The sequence below is a fragment of the Lepisma saccharinum genome, chromosome 20 (assembly GCF_977018435.1).
Source record: "Lepisma saccharinum chromosome 20, izLepSacc3.1, whole genome shotgun sequence".
Lineage (NCBI taxonomy): Eukaryota > Metazoa > Arthropoda > Insecta > Zygentoma > Lepismatidae > Lepisma > Lepisma saccharinum.
The window spans coordinates 44,096,000-44,122,675 of record NC_139248.1 but is presented as its reverse complement, the minus strand read 5'-3'; the positions used below and the strand labels follow the sequence as shown (position 1 = coordinate 44,122,675).

Below are 26,676 nucleotides of genomic sequence, written 5' to 3'. Positions count from 1 at the left end.
CATTTGACCTTGAGCGCGCTTCCCCAAAATTCCTTTCTCCTCTACCTGCGTTGAATATTAATTCATTCTCTCTGTCTGGCATCACCGCCGAGTCGAGATTCTGAGACAGTATTCTGTCTAGCGTCTGAGATCATCGTGTTTCATACCATAATAACATACATGATTACATAGTACTAATTAATAACATTGCATATCGCGGGTTCGAGTACCGGGACCGTCTTCTTTCGTACCATTACCAGCGTTCATAGCGGTTCATAAACCATAGAAAACTTATTTTCAATATTATAAACATTAATATTAACATTTTATACATTACATACTTTGCAGTAATGAATATAAAAAAACATATGCATAGCGTTTAGTACCTTTAATTACCTTCTATATACATATTTTTCATAAAATAAATAAATATATATTCATAAAAAGTTATAAACATGCAAATACATAAATGTAAAGTATTCTAAGTACCTGCAAATGAATTCTAAGTACGTGCAAATTAGTTCTAAGTACGTGCAAATTAGTTATAAGTACATGCAAATTAATTGCGAATAATAAATAGCGACAGCCACTAGCGGGGATCAATACTACTGACGAGGATAGGCTTCTGATTCTGAAAGGTTTAATGCAGGACCGGGCCAAGAACTGGATGGACAGGAACGAGGGGAACTTCAATTCATATGAGGAGTTCAAGGAAGCGTTTCTCACTTATTTTCAACGTCCCCTGCAGGTCGAGAGGATGCTGATGCAGGTGCGAAACGAACGATACGACAGGGGCGGATGACTCACGTATGCCCAGTACTTTTGGAAACGTTACAATGAGTTCAAGTCTCTGCAACCCCAAATGACCACGGCGGAGATAATAGCCGCTCTGGTGTACCATTTCCCACACGAGATTCGTCGTCATCTCAATGGAGCATGCGTGTTTGACGCCGACGCGATGTCCCTCACACTGGAAAATCTGTTTCAGTGCGAGGAGGAGAGGCAGAAAACCAGGGGTGAGAAGTTTAGCAAGCGGCGCCGACCGGAAGATGATTCGTCGTACCGGAATAAACACCCGCGCGTTCATCTAGTCCAGCAGGGATGGAGAGGACAGCACCACGCTCCAGGGGCTGAAAGGAACCGCCAGCTGCAAGATCCGCCTTCACCGCAACGAAGACGCCCGTTCAGAGGCAGGAGACGGCGTGGAGGTCCGACTCGTGCGTCGCCAAGGAGGAACGACAGCTTCTTTCAGAACGGCCAAGTCCGGGATGGCTTTTATCAGCGCCACGCGGATAGCAGGTCGGTCAGCCCGGAGTCAGATCGGGGAGATGCAGGACGCCGTGGAGCGAGGACGCAACGGAGCCCAGCGAGAGAAGAGACCAGGCCGAATTCCAGACGCGGTTCGCCCAGGCCAGGACCGTCGGGATACCAGCATCCGGGAAACTAATAAAAGTCTCGCGTCAGGGCTCGGATGCGGGGCAGACTACACCTGATCCACCTTCGCTTGAGCCGAACCACCCGGATGTAACAAAGACCACGCCGATCAGGATTCGTGCCGCTTGGCTGGACGAGGAGATCCACGCCGACGAAGAAGCCGAGGAAAGTCACGAGGACCGCTGGCCTTCGAAATCGCCACATGTACAACTGCGAGTGGGTGATGAAATTGTGATGGGGCTCCTAGACACGGGAAGTGAGGCAAGCTTATGCTCGGAGGCAACTTGGCGGCGCGTGACAAAGGGAGTGCGCAGGCCACAACTTCGGCACGTACGAGACTTTAGACTCATCGATTTCTCGGGCAAAGCGAGAGAGAGGCCTCTCGGTCACACCATTCTGCAGGCAACGCTGGATGAACATCATGTTGAGGTTGAGGTTCTGGTGGTCCAGTCATTGTCCGTGGACCTGCTGCTAGGAATGGATTACCTGAGCCGGTATGCGTCTGTGCTCAACATCGGTCGACACTTTGTAACCTTGAATAATCGCGACGAAGAGTTTAACGTCGAATTCTGGAGGTCATGCGCAGGAGAATAGGGCGAGTTCCAGCCCGTCGTCGCTTTATGTTCGGAGGTCGACCGCGACAAAGGAGTACAGGAAAGATTGCACGCCGCAGTTGCTTCATGTGAGAATCTCTCGGCGAGTCAAAAGCAAGTTTTCGCCAATCTTTTGAGGGATAATGCCGTCGTTCTTGATGAAAGGCCAGGAAAGTGCCGGAAGTATACGCATGAAATCCGTGTCGAGGGAGAAAGTCCAGTTGTCAGTAAGCCTTACCCGATAGCGTTTACACATCGACCGGAAGTGCGTCGGCAGCTGCAGCAGATGCTGGAGTGGGGCGTAATAAGGAAATCACGCTCAGTACATTTGAATCCTCTGCTCGTGGTGAAGAAATTTGACAATAGCCTCAGAATTTGCGGAGATTTTCGCGCGCTAAATACGAGGTGTAAGCTGGAACGCGTCAGAACATTAAAACTACAGGACACCCTACAACTGTTCCATGGAAAACACGTGTTCTCAAAAATCGATATGTTATCCGGATTCTGGCAGGTTCCCTTGTGCGAACAGAGCATGCCTTATACAGCCTTCGGATTCGAGGATAACTTATATGAGTTTACCGTCGTTCCGTTCGGAATCTCTAACGGCGTGCAAGCTTTCACGAACGCCATGGCGGAAGTGCTCGGAGACGAAGTGAAAGATTTCTGTCTGTGGTATGTTGATGACATCTTGTGCTTTTCAAGAAATGTGGAAGAACATTTTGAACATCTAAACCTGATCCTCACTAAATTACGAGATGCGGGAATGACAATTAAACTCGAGAAATCGGCTTTCTTTCAACCGGAAGTGCAATTTTTGGGCCACATCATAGACGCGCAAGGCGTGAGGCAGGACCCAGTGAAGTTTGACACGATAAGGAAGCTCGAGCCCCCGACATCAAGGAAAGGAATCCAGCGCCTTCTAGGGATATTTACGTGGCACCGGCGCTTCATACAGAACTTCAGCGAACTTGCGTCACCCCTATTTGAACTGCTGAAACAAGGAAAGGCATGGAAGTGGACGGATCAACACCAAGAAGCCCTAGATAAACTAAAGGACGCCGTCTGTGAACAGCTTCGCTTCTACCACGCTGATTTTTCTGACGTTTTTTATGTCCAGTGCGACGCTTCAATCACGGCCGTGGGCGCAGTACTGTATCAAGAAAAGGAGGGGGAGAAACGTGTGATTCAGTACGCCAGTCGTTCCCTGCGGGGGGCGGAGAGAAATTACACCGTCGGAGAACTCGAGTGCCTGGCCGTGGTGTGGGCCATCGAAACCTTTCATGTTTATCTGGCCGGAGGACACTTTATTATGAGAACAGACCACCGGAATCTCCAATGGCTGCACCGCGCAAAAAACTGGAGTGGGAGACTAACGAGGTGGAGCAATCGCCTTCAGCGCTACTCGTTCGAGGTGGAGTATGTGAAAGGGCGAGAGAATGTTGTGCCTGATGCCCTGTCAAGATACGTTGGGGGAAAGGATTAACAAAAGTGCACGTAAATTTGATGCAGTTCGATTCACTGTACCTGACCACCTTTAGCCGCGGGCGGTTTATAGAAATGCAACACGAAGATGCCGAGCTCGCACAGTACTTCAGTATCCTGGAAGACCAGCAACCCGCAGATCCACGTCGCCAGCGACGCGTGAAAGAGCATTTTGTCGTCGCGAACGGGATTCTGTGCAAGACGGATGTCCACAACCCGGATCGCCTGAGGGTATATGTGCCAGCTGAAGCGAGAAAGAAAATCTTGGAGGAAGCGCATGACAAATCAGGTCACTTCGGGGGGAGGAAAATGTGGAGATACCTCGAGAGTACCTATTATTGGAAAGGGATGCGGAAAGACGCTAAGAAATGGGTGCGCGATTGCGTCATTTGTATGCAAACTAAGCCTAACCGCGTCAGAGCAGCAAAAAACCCAACATCGTTTGTGGCAGAGAAACCGCGGGAAGTGTTGTTCGCAGACTGCGTGGGACCACTCCCGAAAAGCAAGGACGGCATGAAGTACCTATTCACAGTTATGGATGGATGCAGTCGTTTCCTGGTTGCGTATCCAGTCAGGTCAACCGCGACAAGGGTGCTGCTCCGGAAGCTTACGGAAAATTACTTTGTACACCTCGGAACTCCGCGCTACATTCTCACGGACCGCGGAGCTCAGTTCACAAGTAACCTCTGGAGGGACACTTTGGAAGCATACGCAGTGAAGCCCATATGGACCCCGAGCTACAGGCCGCAGGCAAACAAGGTCGAACGCATGCACTGTGAAATGAACCGCCTCTTGAGATTATTTTGCCATAAACAGCATCAGGAATGGAGCAAGCACGTCACCTCGATTGTACTCCTCCTAAACAACACAGAATCCGACACCCTTGGGTTCACACCAGCAGAGCTACAATTCGGCAGCACACCTCGGAGAGACGTAATTCGTCACTTTGGATTGAGGGAGGACAACCGCGACCCAACTGTCAAACAAAAGATCCTGATGGCCGTCGAACGGACGAGAGAAACCAGGAGGAAGGCCAATGAAAGACAGGCAAGAGACGGCGCCGAGATTCGAACTGGAGACCTCGCATTCGTAAAAAATCACGGACTTAGCTCTCAAATTGAAGGGAAAATCAAGAAGCTCTTTTTCATGTATGATGGTCCGTACTTCTGCAAGAGCAAGCTCGCCGCCAATATTCTGGAGTTAGTGGACTGCACGTCTGGGAAGACCATAGCACCCCAACATATAGAGAACTGCAAGAGGTGGAACTGTTCCGATGAGAAGCGCAGAGAGTGGACAGCACTGTACGAGAGTAAGAGCGACGTAGGAATGCAAGCTGACACGTAAATGCTCACATCTTGTTCTTGTTTTGTGTACATACTCTTCGTGTTATGTTTATATTCAGGGTGTTATTATATATGTTATGTATCTGGAAGGTCACAGTGTCCGTGCCGTTCAGAGAGTAAATTTTTATATACAGGGTGTTCATGTATTTGCTTGTCATTTTTTATATACAGGGTGTTCATGTATTTGCTTGTCAATTTTTATATACAGAGTGTTCAAGGATTTGTAAACAAAAAAAATTTCCGTCCCTGTGTAGAGCGAATTTTTCACGCTTACGAAATCCTTGTAAGAAGGAGAGGGGCGAGGTTGTGACAGTCAGATTTACCGTCATTATTATTATCATTATTATTCATGTATGTAGCGGTAAAAAGACGTGTTGATTCAAAGTGTTAAGTGTTTTAATTTGTAAGATTACATATTTGATTTTTGCCAAGCCGACGGGAGGAACGAGACATTCGCTTGTGTTAAGGGTGAGCACCTGAAGGGTCACGCTATGCGTCTAAAGCTTAGGAAATTCGACCGTAATGACAAACATTTAAATATCTCGGTTTCCAACGGTCAGATTCATGTGAAACTTATACCAGCGCAGCGGCATGTGTGCAAGGACGGATGTGTGGAGTTTCGTCACGATCAAGCGACAATTACGGACGCCAGATCAAATCGGTTCTAATTGATCAGTTTGTGGACAGCGATTGCAATTGAGCTATGGGCGACAGCCAGGCGGAAGCTTAATCCGCACAAGTCAACTTCGGACACGGTACGTCCTAGTTTGGAGACAATAGAGCAAAGTGGACTGACCTCTTCGGAAGCGTCGCTTCAACGATCGCCTAGCGTCGTTTTTCAAAATCTAAATAAAACGAAGGACATGGTTTTTCGACACATCCTTGTAGTGAGAGCAGCTCCGTGCTAACTCTCCATATACAGTTTTGCCGCGATTCTTGGAACGAGAGCACCTTCGCGCTACCTTTCGTGTACAGTGGACTTTGTTGTGTTGTGCGAACACCAGTGTGTGTGATAGGCAGTAAGTCTACACGAGTGCGCCTACCTCAACCGCTGGGGGAAGTTGAAGCGAAACCGTGTTTCCGTGATTACCTTACGCCATTTATAATTTTTGAGAAACAAGGAACACCGGAAACTATGGCGGGCTAGAGGAAGAAAGGAGATGAGGGCGTTACGTCGATTCGCCCGACGTCAGAAGAAACTACGCCGATGATGCCTATCCGCCGCCATGGAGAGAGAGAGAACGTCGAACGCCGCCCTATTGATACGCCGACGACGCCTACCATCCGCCACGTTGACGCCCCGACGACGCCTACCAGCCGCGACAGAGGGACGTAGAGAGAGATGTTGATGCCTATCCGCCGCCATGGAGAGAGAGAGAACGTCGAACGCCGCCCTATTGATACGCCGACGACGCCTACCATCCGCCACGTTGACGCCCCGACGACGCCTACCAGCCGCGACAGAGGGACGTAGAGAGAGATGTTGACGCCCCGACGACGCCGACGACGCCTACAACGACCGCTCAGATGCGACGTCCGAACCGCGCCATACCACGGAGACCCACCGATCCCGAGAGGAAGAGGAGCCGGGGAACTAGGTGTTTGAATCCTTTTCGCATCTTCACCGTCGCGACCAAAGAAACCTTTCGCGTGGATACTATGTGTTTTCAATCGCCCATAAAGACGCCAGGATGCACCCCGGAAGCTGAGAGGTGGTAAAGTATTCATCTGTGTGAACCTTAACACGTGACGGCCCGTTTGATTTAGAGAACGCCCTTGAAATTCGTCGACATTTTGAAAACGCCCACTCAACTCGAAATTTTATATCAAACTCCCGTCGCGCTTGTCATTTGTAATTTATTCGTCTCAGGTCAATTTTTCTTATTCCTTGTGATATTTTTTTTTATGATCTTAAATTCATTGTTGTTTGTGCTCCTTTGTATTTGTTTAAAGTGCGTACTATTAGAGTAAAGCGCCGCCCGCTTAATTGCATATTCTACTTGAGGTTTGTTCATTTTTATGTGTCAGCGCTGTGTCGCTGCTAGCTATGTCCGGTCGCATATGTGATTATTTGTTAAAGTATTTGTCTGGTAATGTGAATTGCTCGTCGCGGCGAAGTGTTTAAGTCCCGCCTGCTAGAGAGTATATGTTTGCGTCACTCAACGGAGGTTATTTGTTATGTTTGGAACCACGTGAGGTCTTGTAAAAGGAAAACGTCCGCCCACGTGAATGTAATTGCCGTTGAGACGCCTTTGTTTATACTGATCAAGTAATGTATGGTCACCGCGCCGACTAGTTTCTTTTTTAAAAACAAAAGGTGAACTTAAGTAAGGGCCGGCTAGGATTTAAGTAGCACTGGAGCAAAATCACAAATGACCTGATTAGACAAAAAGTAAGATAAAATTAATTGAGAATGCAATAATTAGGGCTTGTCGTCATAAAACCTGTACATGTCATGTATAATTTCTTGTGTCGATGACCCCATGTGGATTGAATCTGAGAGAGAATGTGAGAGTGCAAGTGTGGGGACCTGTAATAATTCCATTTTTGTTGGTTATGAATAGAATATACTTTTTATTTTCATGTTAATTTTGGGCTATATCATTTTCGTATACATGTCGCTACCCGTGATTTTCAGGTATGCAGCTAGCCGCTTCCCGGCTACAGGTAAATAGGTGGTAATTTGGAAGTACATATGTCTTTGTTTTTATTCGATATGGCTTATTACTATGCACTGTTGGTCACCGGTTCCTACACACGAACTTAACCTGGACCGTAACGCTATTTCGCTTGTCCGAGGGAGATTTTGCCGCCTCTATCTATGTAGTGGTAGCATTTGTTTTCCCGGGCAAGGGAGGGCGTAGCACACAACTCTATGTTTCCTCCACTTTAGACACTGCCGCCGCCCCACTTTTCCCCCACAAAAAATCCTGCGGGCGGCCTTGAAATAAATGGTTACTGAATCCTCAACAAGAATGTTTTTCTTTTGTGTAGGAGAAAGTACCCTTTCTTTATTGAAATAAATCCCTTGAACAGAAATAACCACTAACAGCAAAGCACAAAGAAATAAAATTAATTAAGTAATACTATGAATGTTGAATTTCCAGTCTTCTCGGTAAGACGTCAGAAGTTTCTCCACGAGTTGTTCATAGTTCTTTGCTCTCTTGTTCCCCAGACAACTATGACACACTTGTCGAAATTCATTCCAAGCAGTTCACTCAACATCACCGAAGAATTTCTTTCATGCTTTCATTAGTTTCCTTAATGTCAACTACATGACAACAGGAATTGAAGTTAGAACATCACCGTCGTGCAGCAAAACCGCTTTAAGAGAGAACTTGGAGGAATCAATAGAAAGTCTCCAGTCCTCGGTCTAATATGATATATTAATCTATGCAAAGAAGCCTTTGTCCTGGCATGCAGTCAGGTCTCCTTTCGTTTCGAAAAATGGAAGAAATTATTTGTCTGTACCTTCACATCATCCGCCAGGTGATTCCATTGTTGCAGCCGTAAGGCCAACAATTCGGCTTTATTTTTGGGAAGTTCTGAGTCCCTGGTTAGGTTATTTAATTCGGCTTGTGTTATCTCATGGTTTACAGAATTCTTGTTGGGAAACCTGATGGTAAGAGGCCTGTAGGAAGGCCAAGACGAAGATGGAGGAATAACGTTGAGATGGACCTAAAGGAAATCGGTAAAGGGTGGAAAAGATTGGATTGATCGTGCCCAGGATAGGGACAGATGGAAGGTTTGTGTTGCTCAAGCAATAAACATTCGGGTTTAAGAAGGCTAGAGAGTTAGTTAGTTAGTTATCTTGGGGTTCGCTAGCAGTCAAAGGTGGTGAAATTCTTCCCTGATACATGACATGTCGAAATGGAGTGCTGTTGTTGAGATGCTACGTTGCCAAATAACCACCAGTGTTCCCACATCGCTGTACATACTGCATATACCAAATCTAGCAATACTCTGGAGATACTGCACAACTGAATACAAGCTGGCCAATGTTGAGGGGATCTAAAACAGCAAAGGATGGTGTGATATACTGGAATGCCACGTGCCATACCGTCAGCAGTGTTACCATATATATTCGAGTTGAGCAGGGTCGTTTGAATGTGCCCCCTCTCCCACACCCCCTCTGTTACGACAAAATGAGAGCCAATCGAACTTTTTTAATGTCATTTTCGTTTTCAGCATCCTCAAATTAGTAAAGAATTGGTACTTTCATTTCTCTAACAAAATGTGTGTAGAACAGTGGATCAATCCAGCAAGGTAACCGAAGGGAAAAATGAACACCAAAAACTGAGTGTAAAATGCAGCAACTAGATGAGAACTTGATGTTTTCAAGTTCTGCCACTTCCTCTACAAAGAATAATAGTTTTCATGATTCCCAAAACGTGATTTTATGTTAGAAGACACCAGTGGCGGATCGAAGAATTGCACCTGAGAAGGGCGATTTTTCCGCGGAGGTGCATCTAAACAATATTTACATAGTTCCTTACATTAACAATATCTAACACTACAGTGCATGGGGATGTATAGGATGAAAACGAGGATGCTAGGTCCAAATGCACCACAAGTACTTCTTCTTCTTCTTTTATATGACCCTATCAACGTTTATATCCTGTTGACTTTAGTCACGTTTCTGTTATTGTAGTTCTTCCGGGTTCGGTAGATTAGATTGTCACAGATTGAAATCAATTATATAACTAATCACTTATATTTGCACTGTTTCATTCTGATCACTTTTACATTTCAAGTCTACATTTTAGTGCATATCCGTATAGAAGACAGACAAGTGGAGTAGATAATTCTGATAGTAACACTGGGAATGGAATTTTTCATCGTTGTAAACCTTTGTAGAGTATGATTCGTTGTTGTAAGAAAATGGACATTCTAAGACTAAATGTTGTGCATCAGGGGTTTCATTACCACATTTGCAATTTTGTTGACTTACAATATGAATTTTTGATAAGTGTGCTGGTGTGCGTACATGTCCTGTTCTTAATCTATTGATGAAAACTATGACTTGCTGTGGAAGTTTATATGAATGAAACCATGGATTTTCATTTGCAAAATCTGCTATCCATCTGTATTACCCATAAATTGTTCCTTGCACCAGTCTTTCCAATGATTCATGAGTTTGTTTTTTACTCGAGGTAATAAATCTGTGTACCATAACCTGTAAGTAAATCCACAAGTAAAGGATATTTTTTTAAATTTCATCCATCATTGTTATATCCTTGCATTGTTGTGATAAAACTAACAATATAAGGATTCGACGAAAAGTATGGAAACAATAAAACAAGGACTTTTGTCTAGAATAATGTCGTCCTTGTTGAGCCAGGAAAATGTAAAAATATACATAAAGCATTGGGGTCGTTATTTATATATTTACTTAATTTTGATTTGAAATGTAGATTACTAGCAGAAGACCTCAATACAGAATTAGTTACAAATAATATTAATTATTATTATGACAATTGACATTCGCTATTACAATATTTACAAAATATCCATCATAGCCAACCATAATGTTTACACCAATGAAACATTGGCCTATCTCACATATGTAATATTGATATTCAAATAAAAAATAGATTAAATGCATACAAAAATCTGGTCAAGGCATTTGATTTGGGAGGGGCGATCGCCCTCATCGTCATCCCCGTGGATCCGCATCTGAAGGATATAATTCATGGCTAAAATTCCTCCACACGTAATGGATAAAAGTTAACAAAAATAATGATTTGAAAAGAGAGGGGAAAAAATTAAAAAGAAAAAACAATCCTGTCAGATATTCGGTTATCTGGTATCACGGACAGTCCTAAGGAAGGGCAACGCGAGGATCTCGCGCCAGTTACTAATTACATGATTATTAATTATTTATTATGAGCTTAGAACAGTCTGTATCAGATAATTTCCGAAATTTTGAGACCTCATGAAGTTATTTGAAGAATTTTGTTGGTTATAGCCACGCAACCAGCTAAGCAGATTCTGCTTACTCAGGCTCACAACCTGCTTCGAAAAATACTCGCTTTGAGATGTGATTGGTATTAACTTTCTACAGATCATTGGCCTACTCAATAGTTAACTTGAAATACAGTGGTACGGAACTGCTTTTTTCATCACTACTCTATCAGGGAAGCCTATCTCCCCGAACAATTCTAGGGTGTTCTGGAAAAGGCACAAACTGAGATTTTCTGCTGCTCTCATTAAAGTCACGTATAACGTTATATTTAGCATGTGTAAACATTGTAAACTGATGATCCAGCATGTATATCATATCTGTAATGCTTGCTGTTAATAAACATTAAAGAAAAAAACCTGTTTTCTGTAAAATTCCATTTTTGACTTAAGTGCTTTTTCCGAACAACCTAGTATTATGTGATACACTGAAGAAGTAATTTTAGGGCTTCTGGTAAGTTTTAATCTATTCAAATTGAGCTTATATATATATATATATATATATATATATATATTATATATATATATACGTAGGGCCTATATTGCATTTCTTTGAATTACAGTTCTTTCGTTTCATTTCCTCACGGAGCACTAGAGCTAAGAAGCATCGAATTGCTGCATCATGGTAATGTCAATAAATACAAAACGAACATATAATTTATAAAATAATTTATAATCTACGAACCACTTCTTACATGTAATTCATGTGTTATGAGTTATAACTGTAGTGGACATGCATGATTGGTAATTATAATATATATGGTTATTATTTCTATTATTAAAGTTTCATCAGTGGCCTGACCTTCACTACGAAAACTTCTGGTGACGCCCATCCCGGTCATATCCCTTCATAAATAAAAGAAACTAAAAATTATATCTACTGATGAGCGTAACTTGGAACCTCACTTTGGGGACAGAGTCGAAGTTGGGTTTTACATTTGGGGGGAAGGAATCGAAAAGTTTCCAGGAGATTGTTAAACGTTACACTTGTGAAATCATAAAAAAAATACTCATTACTTCGCTACTCGGGTCCGAGGTTAACAAAAGTACCATCAACGTCTAAATTTTAAATAAGTTGTGCCCCCTCTTGCCCTCGCCAAGTTACGCCTACATACGGTTCTTTATATCACCCTAAAAGTGTGCTATTGGAAATACTATAATCATACGTAGGGAAGTGAAGTTTTCGTTTTAACAATAACACCGAAAAGTTGAGGAAAGTAAAATAAAGTGTTTAAAATTTATTCGTTTAGCTTAGGGAGGCAAGTTTTCGGTGTTTCAGAATCGCGAAATAACGTGAATTACACCATTTTTCAGAATAACACCGAATTTTACACTTTAACGAGAAAAATATGCAATATAAACTAGGGATAACACTTCTTTTGTTAAAAAAGAACTACCTGAGCTATGAGATCTGTTATTTCTAGTATAGCTCGTGAAAGATCGATTCAAAAGAGATTGTCATGCTTCATTTATTGCAGTTTGGCATAGATACACTGTAAAAAATTGCCGTTACTTTACATTGATTACTCCGTAAAAGATACAGGTTATTCACCGTAGCTTCATTCTACAGAATTTTCCCCGTAAGTAAGAGAACGTTCAACACAGTGAATCCAACTTCTCTTTCACAAATACTGTATGCAATAAGAAATAAATGTATAAACACATTTTTTAAATGTTATAAAACATTTATCTGTGCCGTGAATAGTTATGATTGATCCTAAAACGTATAAACGGGTTAATAAATACGCTCTTAAAAGTTGCTACTCAAACTACAGTGGGTTGGCGCTACTGCTGTGATAGAAACAAATGCAACGCAATGTATGCCGAGAAGACGCCACTCGAGGCAAGGCATGGCGGCCATACTCTTTTAGAAGACAACAACCTCTAGTGTGGTGTTAGACTGTGAAATTATAAAAGTAAGTATTGAAGCCAAGGAGTGTAGTGTATAGAAATGAGTGTATTCAAAACCTTTGCAATTCGAACGTAAGATATACATATATTTTACAAGGAGGGAAGTGAAAAGTGCATGTGTAACTGAAAGTAATTCCTAATGCAGGAACACGAATCGTGAAATACAACGTCCCAACACCAGTTTAAATATTATCTCCATACAATAGAGCATATTTATTTTAGGCCATAATTTTAATATTTTTCGTGTTCATGATAAGGGGCTGCTTACTCTTGTAAGCAATGTTTTTTTTATTTGTCCGGAAGTGTCAGTATTTTATTGCAAAAGCAGTGTTCGAACGTAAGATATACATATATTTTACAAGGAGGGAAGGGAAAAATGCATGTTTATCTGAAAGTAATTCCTAATGAAGGAATACGAATCGTGAAATACAACGCCCCAACACCAGTTTAAATATTATCTCCATACAATAGAACATATTTATTTTAGGCCATAATTTTAATATTTTTCGTGTTCATGAAAAGGGGCTACTTGCTCTTATAAGCAAGGTTTTTTTTTTATTTGCCCGGAAGCAGGCACGTATCCAGGAATTCCTTTCGGGGGGGGCTCAACACCATTTTTTTAAGGGGTATAGTAAGAACCTCACAATTGTGTGTTTAAGACCAGAGGTGGCAATTGGGTTCCAAAACGGGGGGGGGGGGAGGTGCGGAGGGCGTTGCAAGGAAAGTTTACTTTCTCTTGGTAGCCAAGGCTTAACATTAAGAGGTCATAATGTTGAGGCAAAAAAATAAAAAATGGGGAACAACTATCTCTTAAATCGTTGCCACTGTAAGGCTATCATTTTAATCAGAACGTGAAATCGGAACATTTTTTACCACTCGACTCCTCTGTTTCCATGCATTAATATTGTGTGCTGGAACCATCTCAGTATGTGTGTTTGTCCATTTCATCTCATCAGACATAAAAACATCTATGGTGTCTTTGAGTGTTTTTACGAAGCTGTTACACATGCACGGGATGGACAATCCACTCGACAACGTGAGATTCAAATTGTGGGCTGCGAACTGGACGCAGACAGCTCTCGAATATTTCTCTCTGATTCGAACCTGAACACCACTAACGTGTCTTGTCCTCCCATTTTTCAGCTCTTATAAAAGCCGAAACCCACCAAATTGTTCAGATTCAGGCCTTAGCACTCACAAGTGTTCAAAAATGCCTGTCACAGCTTCCACTGTCTTGTTATACAGGGAGGTTATTTCAGTCGTTCACCGCCAGAGTGACGGCCGTTCGGCGGACTCTTCATGCAACAGGTCCCGGCAAATTGCGTTCAGGAAGTCCGTAACAGAAACCGCTTGTTTTGTAATGTTTCCACTTTTCACAATTACAGTTACAATTACAATTGAAATAAGCACGTACCTTGTCGCAAGGATGCTGTGTGTGTGTGTGTGGAAAAGGTGTCCTCCCAAATACAAATATTTCTGGCACCTTATTTCTGACAGAAAATCTTAGATTAGACATCGTTACTTTATCGTCAGTTGTCACAAAGGGAAGACAGCATCCCGGCGCATAAAGCAAACCGAAAGCGTAAAATGATATTTAAAAGTAATAATAATGATGATCACTAACCTCCTGTGTTATAAGAGATGTTGAAAATGACCTCCTTTAACAGCAATACAACACGTTTCTTAGGTTCAAGAGATCCTGTCTATCGTAATTCCCTGACCACTTTTCTGCAAGAATACGTTTTCACGTAATTATCGTACATAAAAACTCTCTGTTCAAGACTATATTTGTTTAACGACATAACTAATGAATGAATAACAATTAACACACAATAAAGCACTGGCCATGAGTAGCACATTACAATAACACAGTATAAGCAACACGTGTACTGATAAACGCAAACAGAAGTGAACATGAACGTACACTGACGTCTGGTAGCCGACAGTGTTGCTAACCATTTTTCGGCAATGTCCCTACAGACGTAGTCAAAATGTCCCTACAACTGACCAAATGTCCCTACGCCAAGTAAAGCGACTAAAAAAATTATCACCTCATGAGCATGCAAAACAGAAGATAAAATATACACATTTACTTACCAAATCTTTCTGCTCGGTGCTTCCACAATTAATGAAGGAGCGAATTTACATTTGCCTATCCTAACTTAACCTAACCGTACCTGGAAGCGGCCCCGGCGCCTACCCAGCGTCGAATAACATGGGTACCTGGGGGAAACCCTGGGGGGTAAAGGCGGTCAGGGGCGTGATGCTGATCACATCACCCCAACTCACGACCGGATCAAGAAAGTGTGGGGCGTTACCCTCACACCCCCTATACGCCTTCATGGCGTGGTGCTATGCACAGGGGAACACTTTACCTTTTTTGTACCTGAATGGTTCGTGGGGCTATCCGTCAATGGTTTGTTGGGCTACCCGTTTTTCGAGCCCAAATTTTAACTATGTTTGCCTTGCCTAACCTAACTTAACCTAACCTTACCGAGAATGCTCAGTGGGGCTATTCCTGAATGGTTTTGCGGTAATTGTGATTACGAACCGATAAAAAATATTTTTTTCGTAGCACTTTAACATCATCGAAGACGCCATTTTAGTATCCTGCAATTTTATGATTGATGTAATGTTGCCAAATTTACCTGTAATCAAATCAGTTCTTCTACATCGTGATTGTCGCTGTCACATGTAAGCACGTTCTTTGGGCAATATACTGAAATGAATAAGTTTATTAATTAGCCCTCCTGCACACTCCACCTAACAATCTGTATAACATTAACAACTTTTTTACTGTTCTCTTCCGCTATTCTTACACAATCCATGCTCTCCAAGTATGAAATCAACAGTGTGGCAACGCTGTAGACAGCGTAACTAATTGTAATTTGTTCATATCAACAAATATGGCTACCATACTTGTATACGGAGAATCATTGCGAGAATTGAAATGCTTATTTTACAACTTCTACACGTTAATTAACATTTTTTCCCCCTCCCCCCAACATGTTAACTTGAGATAAATCATCACGAATAATTATTTCGTGAGTATAAGACGTAGCATAGAAATTACAGAAGGGTCCGGTATTGTAAATTCTTGCCTTAATGAATAATAGGGGTGTGCGGGACAGAATTTTTTGGGTCGGGACGGGATCGGGACGGTAATTTTTTTAAATCCCGACATTCGGGACTGAAAAATTTGCAATTTCCCGACCAAGTCGGAAAATTTTCGGGACGGGAAATGTTCGAAATTTCCCGAAGCACTGGAAATCTCGAATTTTACAAGTCATTTTCACTTTAAGTGATTGTTTTTGCATTTCTAGAATAAAAACTTACAATTTTCGATAAGTTCCAGAAACTTACAAGGCAGAAAACGTCGAGAATTAACGACTTTTTAAAGTAAAGGATCCCGCACACCCCTAATGAATAACGTTGAGTCGTTTACTGTTGATTATGTTATTTGAAGTCATACATGCTGCTGCTGTGCAGAGATAGATGTTGGTTGGTGATGCTGTATTTCCTGCAGTCTTTAACAATTCTGGTCCCATTTTATTTCTCTTTTTTGTTTTTGTATCACTTAACATTGAAAATATTATTTCCGTTTCCGCTTTAGAATGTGGCAATGTTATCACTATTTTCGCGAGAGTGGAAATGTTTTCAAAAAGGAACTTGCCTTGAAAGTTTTTGGTAACCGATAACATGTTCCAAAATTCTGATGGAGATTTGTTAGTTAGTTCTTTTTTCTCCTCTTCGCTAAAGTATCCAGATAAACTAATTCATAAAATGTCATTTACCAAGATTGAAAAAAGTACCTACGTTTTCCCTCATTTGGCAAAATCTGTCCCTACGTTCCTACGCGGGCGAAATTTAGTGAAAAGTCCCTATGCTTAGGGACATGTCCCTACGGTTGGCATCACTGCCGACACGTGCAGTATGAAGCGCCCTCTCGCGGCTGACAACTCACCCAACCCCCGATAAGCTGCCGGCGCTGTCGTGACAACTGAGGATAAAGTAGCGATGACTAATCTAAGATTAGATGTCAGAAATATGGTGCCAGAAATATTTGTATTTGAGAGGACACCTTTTCCAGCATACTTGCGACAAGGTACGTGCTTATTTCAATTGTAATTGTAACTGTAATTGTGAAAAGTGGAAACATTAGAAAACAAGCGGTTTCTGTTACGGACTTCCTGTAATGCAATTTGCCGGGACCTGTTGCATGAAGAGTCCGCCGAACGGCCGTCACTCTGGCGGTGAACGACTGAAATAACCTCCCGATCGGCACGAAACAAAGGAAGTCTTCTCGAATACAGGTGGATCACGAAACAATTAATGCACAGTGAAAAACCCTTCCGTTCCCAACACATCTAATGTTTCGTCTCCCAGTATGATCAAATGCTTACTCATTTATCTCCAGTGACGTGCCCAAGGGAGGGTTGGTGAGGTAATAACCCCATTTGACCTAGTATTCCTTTTTTTTTAAAAAAAAAGAAAGAAAAAAGAAAAAAACGAACCTCAAAGACAGGGAAAAATGGCAAAATCAGGACTCACCACCAAAAATAGTATGCGTAACCCCTCTCCCTTCCGAAAATCCTGGGCCATATTACTTTAAAATATTTTTACAAACCTTGACGCATGTAATACAATGTAATACTTAACAAATCGAAAAAAAATTAAATACAACTCAAGGCAATTTTATATTTACAATTTTATAAACACCAGTAGAGGTATATAACAATGTAAATTCACTGTAGTGTAAAAAATAGCAAAAATTATTGACCACATGCATGATTTCTTGACTGGTAGACATTATGCATGTGCATCATCTACAATCTGGCCTGGCCTGCTAAATGGATGTGTGTATTCTTTAATTGATGTGTATGAAGCTTACATTGGTGTTCATTTACTTTCATTGTTAGGTTAGGCAGGTCAGGTTTAGGGCTATTAGCATTAAAATTACTTCTGTAAATACTTACCAACACCTGATCATGTAATTTCTGGTCTTGAGCACTTTATGCTATTCTCTCTACCTGGTGACGCACCCATTTTTAATATAAAATAACTTCGTAGGAGTAAGTTCAGCAACACTGCCAATGAATGCAATAAAATAAGATAAAATACAATGTCATGGTATGATTTAGGTAATTACTTTTGCTGGTGCAAATACATATATGCTGTTCCTCAGCACCTGGTGAAAATAGTCGCGGCCAAATATAAATGGTGTTCACGTTGTTGTTTTAGTAGAATGTACCATATATTAATGGTAGACAATGGAATATTAATACGAGATTCATATTTTATCCTGCAAGAAAAATGTACATGTTAAGTGTAAAATGAATGTTTTCATCCATGCTAGTACAGGATTCCGGTACTGTTTATTATTGGTAGCCGATGGATGTCAAGTCTTCCTCATATATGCCTACTCTAACTTTTCAATTTTATGATGAACCAAATTCAACTTATTGGCACTTTTAGCACTTCATTATGTTAGCTCACATTAAATAACATTTTTAAATCTTTATTTCAGTGAATATCAGAAGCAGTCAGATCAAGAGGAAAGTACATAGTTAGACACCCAGTTGCAGATGTTGCTCAAATGTAAGTATAAATATTCTATCTAGTCAATACAGTAACAATTATGTGAATTTTTAAGAAGTTAGCTGTCCATTTCACTTTAATCTTTTTTTCTGGTTGCCACATAAGGGAGTTTCGTAGCCTTCTTCGGAGTGACTATTTTCACCAGGTGGTGAGGCTAGCTTTTGAGCTACTTTCACCAGATTTTAAACTGCATGTGCATGTTCTGCAACCTGACCTGGTCTGCTGCACGGATGTGTGTATTCTTTAATTGTTGGTGTGCATTTATTTTCGTGAAGGAGACAAGTACTTCTTTTCTGCACATCACAGAGTTGAAAATGCACCGCAAGGTGTTCTGATGTAGACTAGTCCTGCTAATATGTCACATACGTACGAAGGAGTATTACCTTCCTAAATGCTTTCATTGTTAAGTTAGGTTGGTCAAGTTTAGGGTTTTTAGCATTAAAATTGCTTCGGTTTGGTAAATACTTTCCAACACCTGATCATGTAATTTCTGGTCTTCAGCATTTTCTGCTATTCTCACTACCTGGTGACTGGTAGTCACACCCATTTTTAATTTAATATAACTTCTTAGCAGTACGTTCAGCAATACTGCCAATGTATATAATAAAATAAGATAAAATGCAATGTTATGATTCAGGTAATTATTTTGCTAGCAAAAATAGCCCTAGGTGCTGTTTTCAGCACCTGGTGAAAATAGGCCTACATGCTAGTCTCACCATCCGGTGAAAATAGCCCTACATGCTATTCTCACCATCCGGTGAAAATAGCCCTACATGCTATTCTCACCACCTGGTGAAAATAGTTGTAGCCATATTTTTCTGTCATGATTTTAGAGTTCAAATGAGTGGAATGGTCATCCATCCATCTGTAGTCGAGTGCATGGAAACTTGTACAATTTTCTATACCATAATGACATAGAATAGGAACGGGATATTAGAAAACCGTTGATGCACATTTAGTATGTTTTGTATATGTAGAATACTTGAAAATAAATCTTTGGAAGTTAACCTAATATTTGTGACTGTTTTGCCTGAGCTAGATAATTGCTTACATAATTGAAATAATTTCACTTAATTGTATGTTGGGTATCCCCGATGGTGTAGTGCTAATGCTCTGTCACTTTGTAATGGAGGGGTCCTGGGCTCAATCCATGGTGCAGGCACATTACACAGTGGTTGGAATGCCATTTGTAACTGTGGGTAACTGTGGGTCCAGTTCCAATTGGTCTATCGGAGCATATGTTGTACGAAATGTATGTGAAGTGTATGTTTAAGATTCGCCCTTCCATTTTGACCATCACCTCTTTCCCCTTTGTGTCCTCTTAACTCCATTCTTGTTCAGGTTTTAATCATTAATCAGTGTATTTTAGTGGGACTTGCAGCACGCCAGTGAAGCGCCGTGAACAGTTGGCAACACTGCCTCAAGATAGTCTCAGTCGGCAGCAGTGGAACATTCTACGAAGACGTGCGTGTGTGTTGCGGGAACACAATCTAGTTGTACTTCTTAGTTTGTGTATGTAATCATGTGTATTCATCAAATATAGCATTTATAAGCAATAACGTCTACTGCATCCGTACAAAAATCAGTATGGTGAAACAGTTACGGCAATCGCAAACATTTATGGTCCTCCGTGCGGTCGGATGCCATTGTGGACGTTATCAAGTGCGTAGTTTGTGATGTGAAAAACAGTCATTGCAGTACAGTTATGTGCGTGTCGCTTCAAGAACACACTCGGTACATTCGGTTAGTGTATTACACAGTGAACAGCATCATTATTGTGTATTACATACATTGAACATAGCAGCATACGTATATTTCTCAGTACGGGAACTGAGAAAGTTACATGAACATTTCGGGCGTGGCACATTTCGCGCGCAGTTCATTTCGTCGCGGCCAGCAATTCTTCTCGTGTTGCAGCCACTATCAACAACGGAGCTCCGAGCAGCCTTGTTGACGTCTGGAGTCAGGAGCGGCAATCAGCTGTACAAAGGTCAGTCATTTCTGCTAACACAACACCCACACAAGCTCAATTCCTTCCCTCTTGTTTCTTTCCCTTCCTTTTATAATGAATCAAGAAGCACGGAAGAAATTAACACGACAGCGCGGAGTTGTAAAGGGGCAACTTACACGTTTGTTAGAATTCATTCAGAACTTTGAGGAAACTCAAAATATTGAGGAGGTGAAATGCCGTGCTCTGTATTTATCAGATGTTTGGGCAAAATTCAATGAAGTGCAAACACAGCTGGAACTCGAAGACGACGAGTCAGAAGAACATGAAACTTACCGCATTGAAGTTGAAGAGTTGTACTTTCAAATAAAGGTTCAAATGCAAAACATAATTTCTAAACATGCTGCAATCAATAATCAGGGTCAAGAATCAGCTGCTCAGAAATTTACAAATAAAGACAACCAGCTCAAGCTACCTTCGATTTCTCTTCCTACTTTTGATTGTAGTTACGACAAATGGTTAGGGTTTTCGGATACATTTGTAGCCTTAGTGCACAATAATGACACCTTATCTGCAATTCAGAAATTCCATTATTTGAAATCAGCTGTGAAGGGTCAGGCACTACGCTTAATCCAGAATTTGCCAATCACTGAAGGCAACTACACAGTAGCTTGGGAACAGCTAGTTCAGCGCTATTAACTCACACTGAGCAAGACTTCCCACCACTCTCAGAATTCTTTACATTTCTCGAGCATAAATGTCAAGCTCTAGAAACTATCAAACCGCAAATCAGCCAGATACCAAGGGATAATAAATTCAATGAGGCAAGGACCAAACAAAACAAAACTACACAACAGTCACATTCATATTTGGCTTCTTCATCAAATGCATGTTTGTATTGTAAACAACAGCCTTCTCATTTTCTGTATGCATGCCCAGGTTTTCTCAGTGCAAATGTACATCAAAGGAGACAGTGTGTGCGTGAAAACAAATTGTGTTGGAACTGTTTGAAGCCACATCGAAGCAAGGACTGTAAATCAGGCAATTGCAGAGCATGTTCACAGAAGCACAACACTTTGCTGCACGATGATCAACGGAAGCTCGGTGCTGTTCGAAGGGAAACACAGAACAGACACACCGACACCCAAGGCTCAGTGGCGGAGAGTGAGACTCACAATCGGGAAAATACGCAAGCATCATACTGCAGTTTCAAGACCAGACACACATCGCATGTTCTACTTTCAACTGCTTTGGTACAAGTGAAGGATAAGGACGGAAGATTGGTCACATGTCGTGCCTTACTAGATAATGGAAGTCAATCAAACATCGTAACGGAGGAAACCGTTCAAAGACTGCGTCTCAAGAAACAAAGGGCGTACATTCCAATTCATGGGATAAATAACTCAACGTCGGAAACTCGCTTCAGTGTGAATGTGAACATTTCATCACTTGCGAATGACTTCTCAACTACAATCTCTTGTTCAGTTCTGCCAAAAATCACTGGAGATATGCCTGCAGAGCACATAAACTACGATACATGGAATATTCCAACGGACATCGCACTGGCAGACCCCACATTCAATAAACCTGGCAAGATAGACATTCTTTTGGGCGCAGGTCTTTTCTACTCCATACTGAAGCCAGAACGTCTAAGTAGAGAAGGCAATTACCCTGTTCTGCAAGATTCGCAACTTGGATGGATACTGGGTGGATCCATGCCTCAAGAATGCAACTCATCAATCACTGCATGTTTTCTAAGAACAGATGACAGTTTGGAAAAACAACTTATGCGCTTCTGGGAGTTGGAAGGAATAGAGTCGCCACACAGATCAAAGGAAGAAGAACTATGTGAAGAGCACTTTAAATTAAATACAACGCGTTCCGAATCTGGTCGTTTCATAGTACGTCTACCTAAACGCCCAAATCATCCACAATTAGGAGATTCAACTCAGCAAGCCATGAGTAGACTGGAACAACTGGAGAGAAGATTGAAGAGGCAGCCAGCTCTGAAAGAAGATTACAATAACTTCATGAAGGAATACGAGAATTTAGGACACATGAGAAAGTTAGAATCAGACACAGTCAAGGATGACACACAAGTATTCTACATGCCTCATCATCCAGTATTCAAGCCAGACAGCAGCACAACTAAGACCAGAGTTGTCTATGATGCCAGCGCCAAAACTACATCTGGAAACTCACTTAACGACATTTTACTAGCAGGTCCAATTCTGCAACAAGATCTGTACTCCATCATTCTACGATTTCGCACACACAGCATAGCATTTACGGCAGACACGGAGAAAATGTTCCGCCAAATTATGGTGCATGAAGACGACTTACCATTGCAGAGAATATTCTGGAGATACTCATCAGACAGCCCAGTAGACACTTATGAACTTTTAACGGTAACTTATGGCACAAAACCAGCTTCATTCCTCGCAACAGCATGTACACAAATGCTAGCCGAACAGCAACAACACGTGTATCCGAATGCAGCAAGAGCTGTAAGGGAAGATATGTACATGGATGATTGTTTATCAGGCAGCGACAGTGTAGAGGATGCACTGAAATTACAACAAGAATTAATCCATCTTCTACGAAGTGGCGGTTTCAATCTTCGAAAATGGTGTTCTAACCATCCCGCACTTTTAGAAGCAGTACCTCATAGCCACAGAGAAGTGCAGCTACCACTTCAGTTAGATAAGGATAAAGGTGTAAAAACTCTTGGTCTACTCTGGGATCCAGGCACAGACAAATTATTAATCGCCAACAAGGCAGCATCAACATCTGCCCACGCAGCAGAAATAAGCAGAAGAAGAGTAACGTCAATAATCGCTTCAATATTCGATCCTCTTGGATTGGTCAGTCCTGTAGTCATCAGTTTCAAGGCATTTCTACAACAGTTGTGGTTTCAACGCATCGATTGGGACGAGAGCTTACCACCGACGTTATTGCAGCAATGGTTGCAGTTATATAGAAACCTACCACGCATCAATGATATACGAGTCAGTAGATTCATCTTGATTGAAGGAAAAATCAATGACATACAGCTTCATGGGTTCTGCGATGCCAGTACAAAGGCTTACGGTGCAGCAATCTACGTTAGGTCAACAAACAGAAGTGGTGATGTTGCAGTTAAACTTCTTTGCGTCAAATCAAGAGTGGCTCCAGTTAAACAGATTACACTTCCACGTCTGGAACTATGTGGAGCAGTTTTACTTGCCAAATTAATGAAGAAAGCATTAGCGGTACTCAATCTTGCAATCAGTCAAGTATATTTTTGGACAGATTCTAAGATAGTCCTAGCATGGCTGTCATCGCCGCCAAACAAGTGGAAAACTTTTATCGCCAACAGGGTGGCACAAGTTCAAGATTCAACAAGTCCTTCACAATGGAGACACGTGTCATCACATGACAATCCTGCGGACCTTGTATCTCGAGGTGTAGAACCAGCCACATTGCAAGACAATACACTGTGGTGGAATGGACCAACATTCTTGAGTGAAGAATCTTCATCATGGCCAAATTCTTCGTCACACGTAGAAAAAGAAGAAGTTACAGAAGAGAGAAAGGGGGTCATATCACTAGTCATTCAAGTTCCATCGACGACCTTCATCCACAAATTTTCGTCATTATCGAAACTAGTTAGAGTCATTGCCTATTGCCAGCGTTTCATTCACAACACAAAGAATCGTGAGAACAAGAAAACAGAGCAGATAACAGCAAACGATTTGAGACTCAGCCTGGCAGCAATAATCAAGGCAACACAACAAGATGTTTTCAGAGAAGCATTCCAGGATCTTCAACGCAATGGACAAGTGACAAGGGATAGTCCATTAAGAAGTCTCTATCCATTCATAGACGAAAACAACATGCTTAGAGTAGGTGGGAGACTACAAAATGCTCAAATACCCTATGAGAGCAAACACCAACTCATATTGCCATCAGAGCATCATTTAACAAGACTCATTATACTAGCAGAGCATCAGAGATTACTTCACGCGGGCTCTCAGCTACTGTTGGCCTCACTTCGCCAAAAATACTGGATTCCGAGAGCAAGACAAGTCATCAGGAAGGTTATACATAATTGTTTACCTTGCTTCAAGCTAAACTCATCTGCGTCAGAGCAACTAATGGGTCAACTACCATCAACAAGACTTCAGCCAGGTAGAGCATTCCTCAATGCAGGAGTGGATTATGCTGGTCCATTTAATGTGAAATCAGGAAACGCAAGAAGCAAGATTTCGAGAAAACGTTATGTAGCAGTCTTCGTCTGTCACACTACAAAGGCTATACATCTAGAATTAGTCTCAGATCTAACATCATCTGCCTTTATCGCAGCTCTAAGGAGATTTACTTCAAGAAGGGGAAAATGTAGAAATTTATACAGCGATAATGGAACAAACTTCGTTGGAGCTTACAGAGAACTACAACAATTGCGTCAGCTGTTTGAGTCTCAAGAATTCAAGACTGCAATACACAAGTATGCAGCATCAGAAGAATTCTTATGGCATTTCATACCTCCACATGCGCCCCATTTCAATGGCCTGCAGGAAGCAGCGGTAAAATCAATGAAATACCACTTTAGAAGAGCAGCTGGAAATCAGCACTTCACATTTGAAGAACTTTCAACTTTGCTTTGTCAAATCGAAGCCTGTTTAAATTCACGTCCTATCACTGCTATGTCCAATGACCCTACTGACAATAGTTATCTCACCCCAGGTCATTTCCTAATAGGTAGTCCTCTAACATCCTTTCCCGAGCTTGATGTAACACATATAGCAGAAAATCGTCTGGATCGGTGGCAACGGATTCAACGGATCTATCAACACATCTGGCAGCGGTGGTCCAGAGACTATCTCAACAACCTGCAGCAGAGAACCAAATGGACAACAACCAAACCCAATCTCCGACCAGGGATGCTGGTGCTAATGAAGGAAGACCATGTTCCACCCCTCACATGGAGGACTGGAGTCATCGAAGAGGTCTACACAGGATCTGATAAACTTGTGAGAGTAGTGAACGTTCGCACTACTCAGGGTACATTTAAAAGACCAATTCATAAACTCATCCCTTTTCCAACAGAGAAATAATTTGTTGTAGTGTTTTATGTTGATTTAGTAAATCAAGGAGGGGGGAGAATGTTCAGGTTTTAATCATTAATCAGTGTATTTTAGTGGGACTTGCAGCACGCCAGTGAAGCGGCGTGAACAGTTGGCAACACTGCCTCAAGACAGTCTCAGTCGGCAGCAGTGGAACATTCTACGAAGACGTGCGTGTGTGTTGCGGGAACACAATCTAGTTGTACTTCTTAGTTTGTGTATGTAATCATGTGTATTCATCAAATATAGCATTTATAAGCAATAACGTCTACTGCATCCGTACAAAAATCAGTATGGTGAAACAGTTACGGCAATCGCAAACAATTCTCTTGGGGAGAAGGGGATAGCTTTAACTAATGTGCATTACAGGCTTTTTTTAAAAAAATAAAGGTATCAATTATAAAATTTATGGTTTCTGAATTCCATGTTAATCTGCAACTCCTATTTTGCAATTGCTTATGCAAGTGAACAATAAGTGATGTGCATTGGTGCATGTGTGCTACTTTATTTTGGAGGGATATGTGCTTATTATTTTCTTGTCCCCTTCCTTGTACTCCACAACTTCATCACAGTTTTACGTGAAACTTTTTAATATGTAAGAAAAGCCGTTCATTACTATGAAAAAATCTAAAGTACTACAGTAGCAGTGTAATGGGGTGACCTTTTTAAAATGCATTAAAAAATATATACTCTCTCCACATACCATACCTTGGAAGTGCATGTGGGACATTTCATGAAAAGTGGTCCTACTCCATGTAAATAACGAAATGAATTAATCCAAAAAATATTAGTGTTTTCAATTGCATTAAAGTTTAAATGTTTGTGAATGCATATAATATCCATATTTCACAAACAAAAATTATTAGATCTGTGTATCCTATATGCTTCACAAACAAATGAAGTCGCATTTTGCTACATTATTGAAGCAACACATATACCACATTTTTGATAATGCTTTTCATGCATTCAGGCTATGTCATCATACTCAACTCTTTTCATTTGTTAAGACACATCACAAAATAATTCTTAATTGTATGAAATCAGTTCATTATGAAAATTTTAATCCAATTGCATGTCTATAATCTTATTTTTGTGTGAAATGTCTCGCAAGTAATGCTGGAATGCACCACGTATGCAGGCTGTGCCTGGATTAGGCTTTTATAATAGGCATGGGGATTTCAGGCCTCATGTGTGTGTTGTTATTTCTTGGATATCTGAAAGACTTTTTTCAGAGTGGCAAGCAAAACATATTTTCAACAAAAATATCTGCTTCTCAAAAACCACTGCTTCAGTTTGAAGTTCTTGTCTTCCTGCGATGACCA

General features: G+C 41.5%; 1 protein-coding gene across 1 annotated transcript; it reads left to right on the top strand.

The window, feature by feature from the left end:
* Window positions 1-3,563: 3,563 nt before the first annotated feature.
* On the top strand, window positions 3,564-25,345 carry LOC146003446 (uncharacterized). Its single transcript, XM_083141730.1, has 3 exons — window positions 3,564-4,421; window positions 4,662-4,797; window positions 21,189-25,345. Exons 1-3 carry the CDS (start codon window positions 3,564-3,566, stop codon window positions 25,343-25,345), a joined length of 5,151 nt encoding a protein of 1,716 aa, XP_082997856.1.
* Window positions 25,346-26,676: the final 1,331 nt, after the last annotated feature.

Excerpts from the sequence above, each read along its gene's own strand:
- LOC146003446 (XM_083141730.1), top strand. The coding sequence starts at position 3,564 with ATGCAACACGAAGATGCCGAGCTCGCACAGTACTTCAGTATCCTGGAA. Across the intron at positions 4,422-4,661 it reads GCAGCACACCTCGGAGAGAC|AGCAAGCTCGCCGCCAATAT; the intron begins GTAATTCGTCAC and ends TACTTCTGCAAG. Across the intron at positions 4,798-21,188 it reads GTGGACAGCACTGTACGAGA|GTTTTCTCAGTGCAAATGTA; the intron begins GTAAGAGCGACG and ends ATGCATGCCCAG.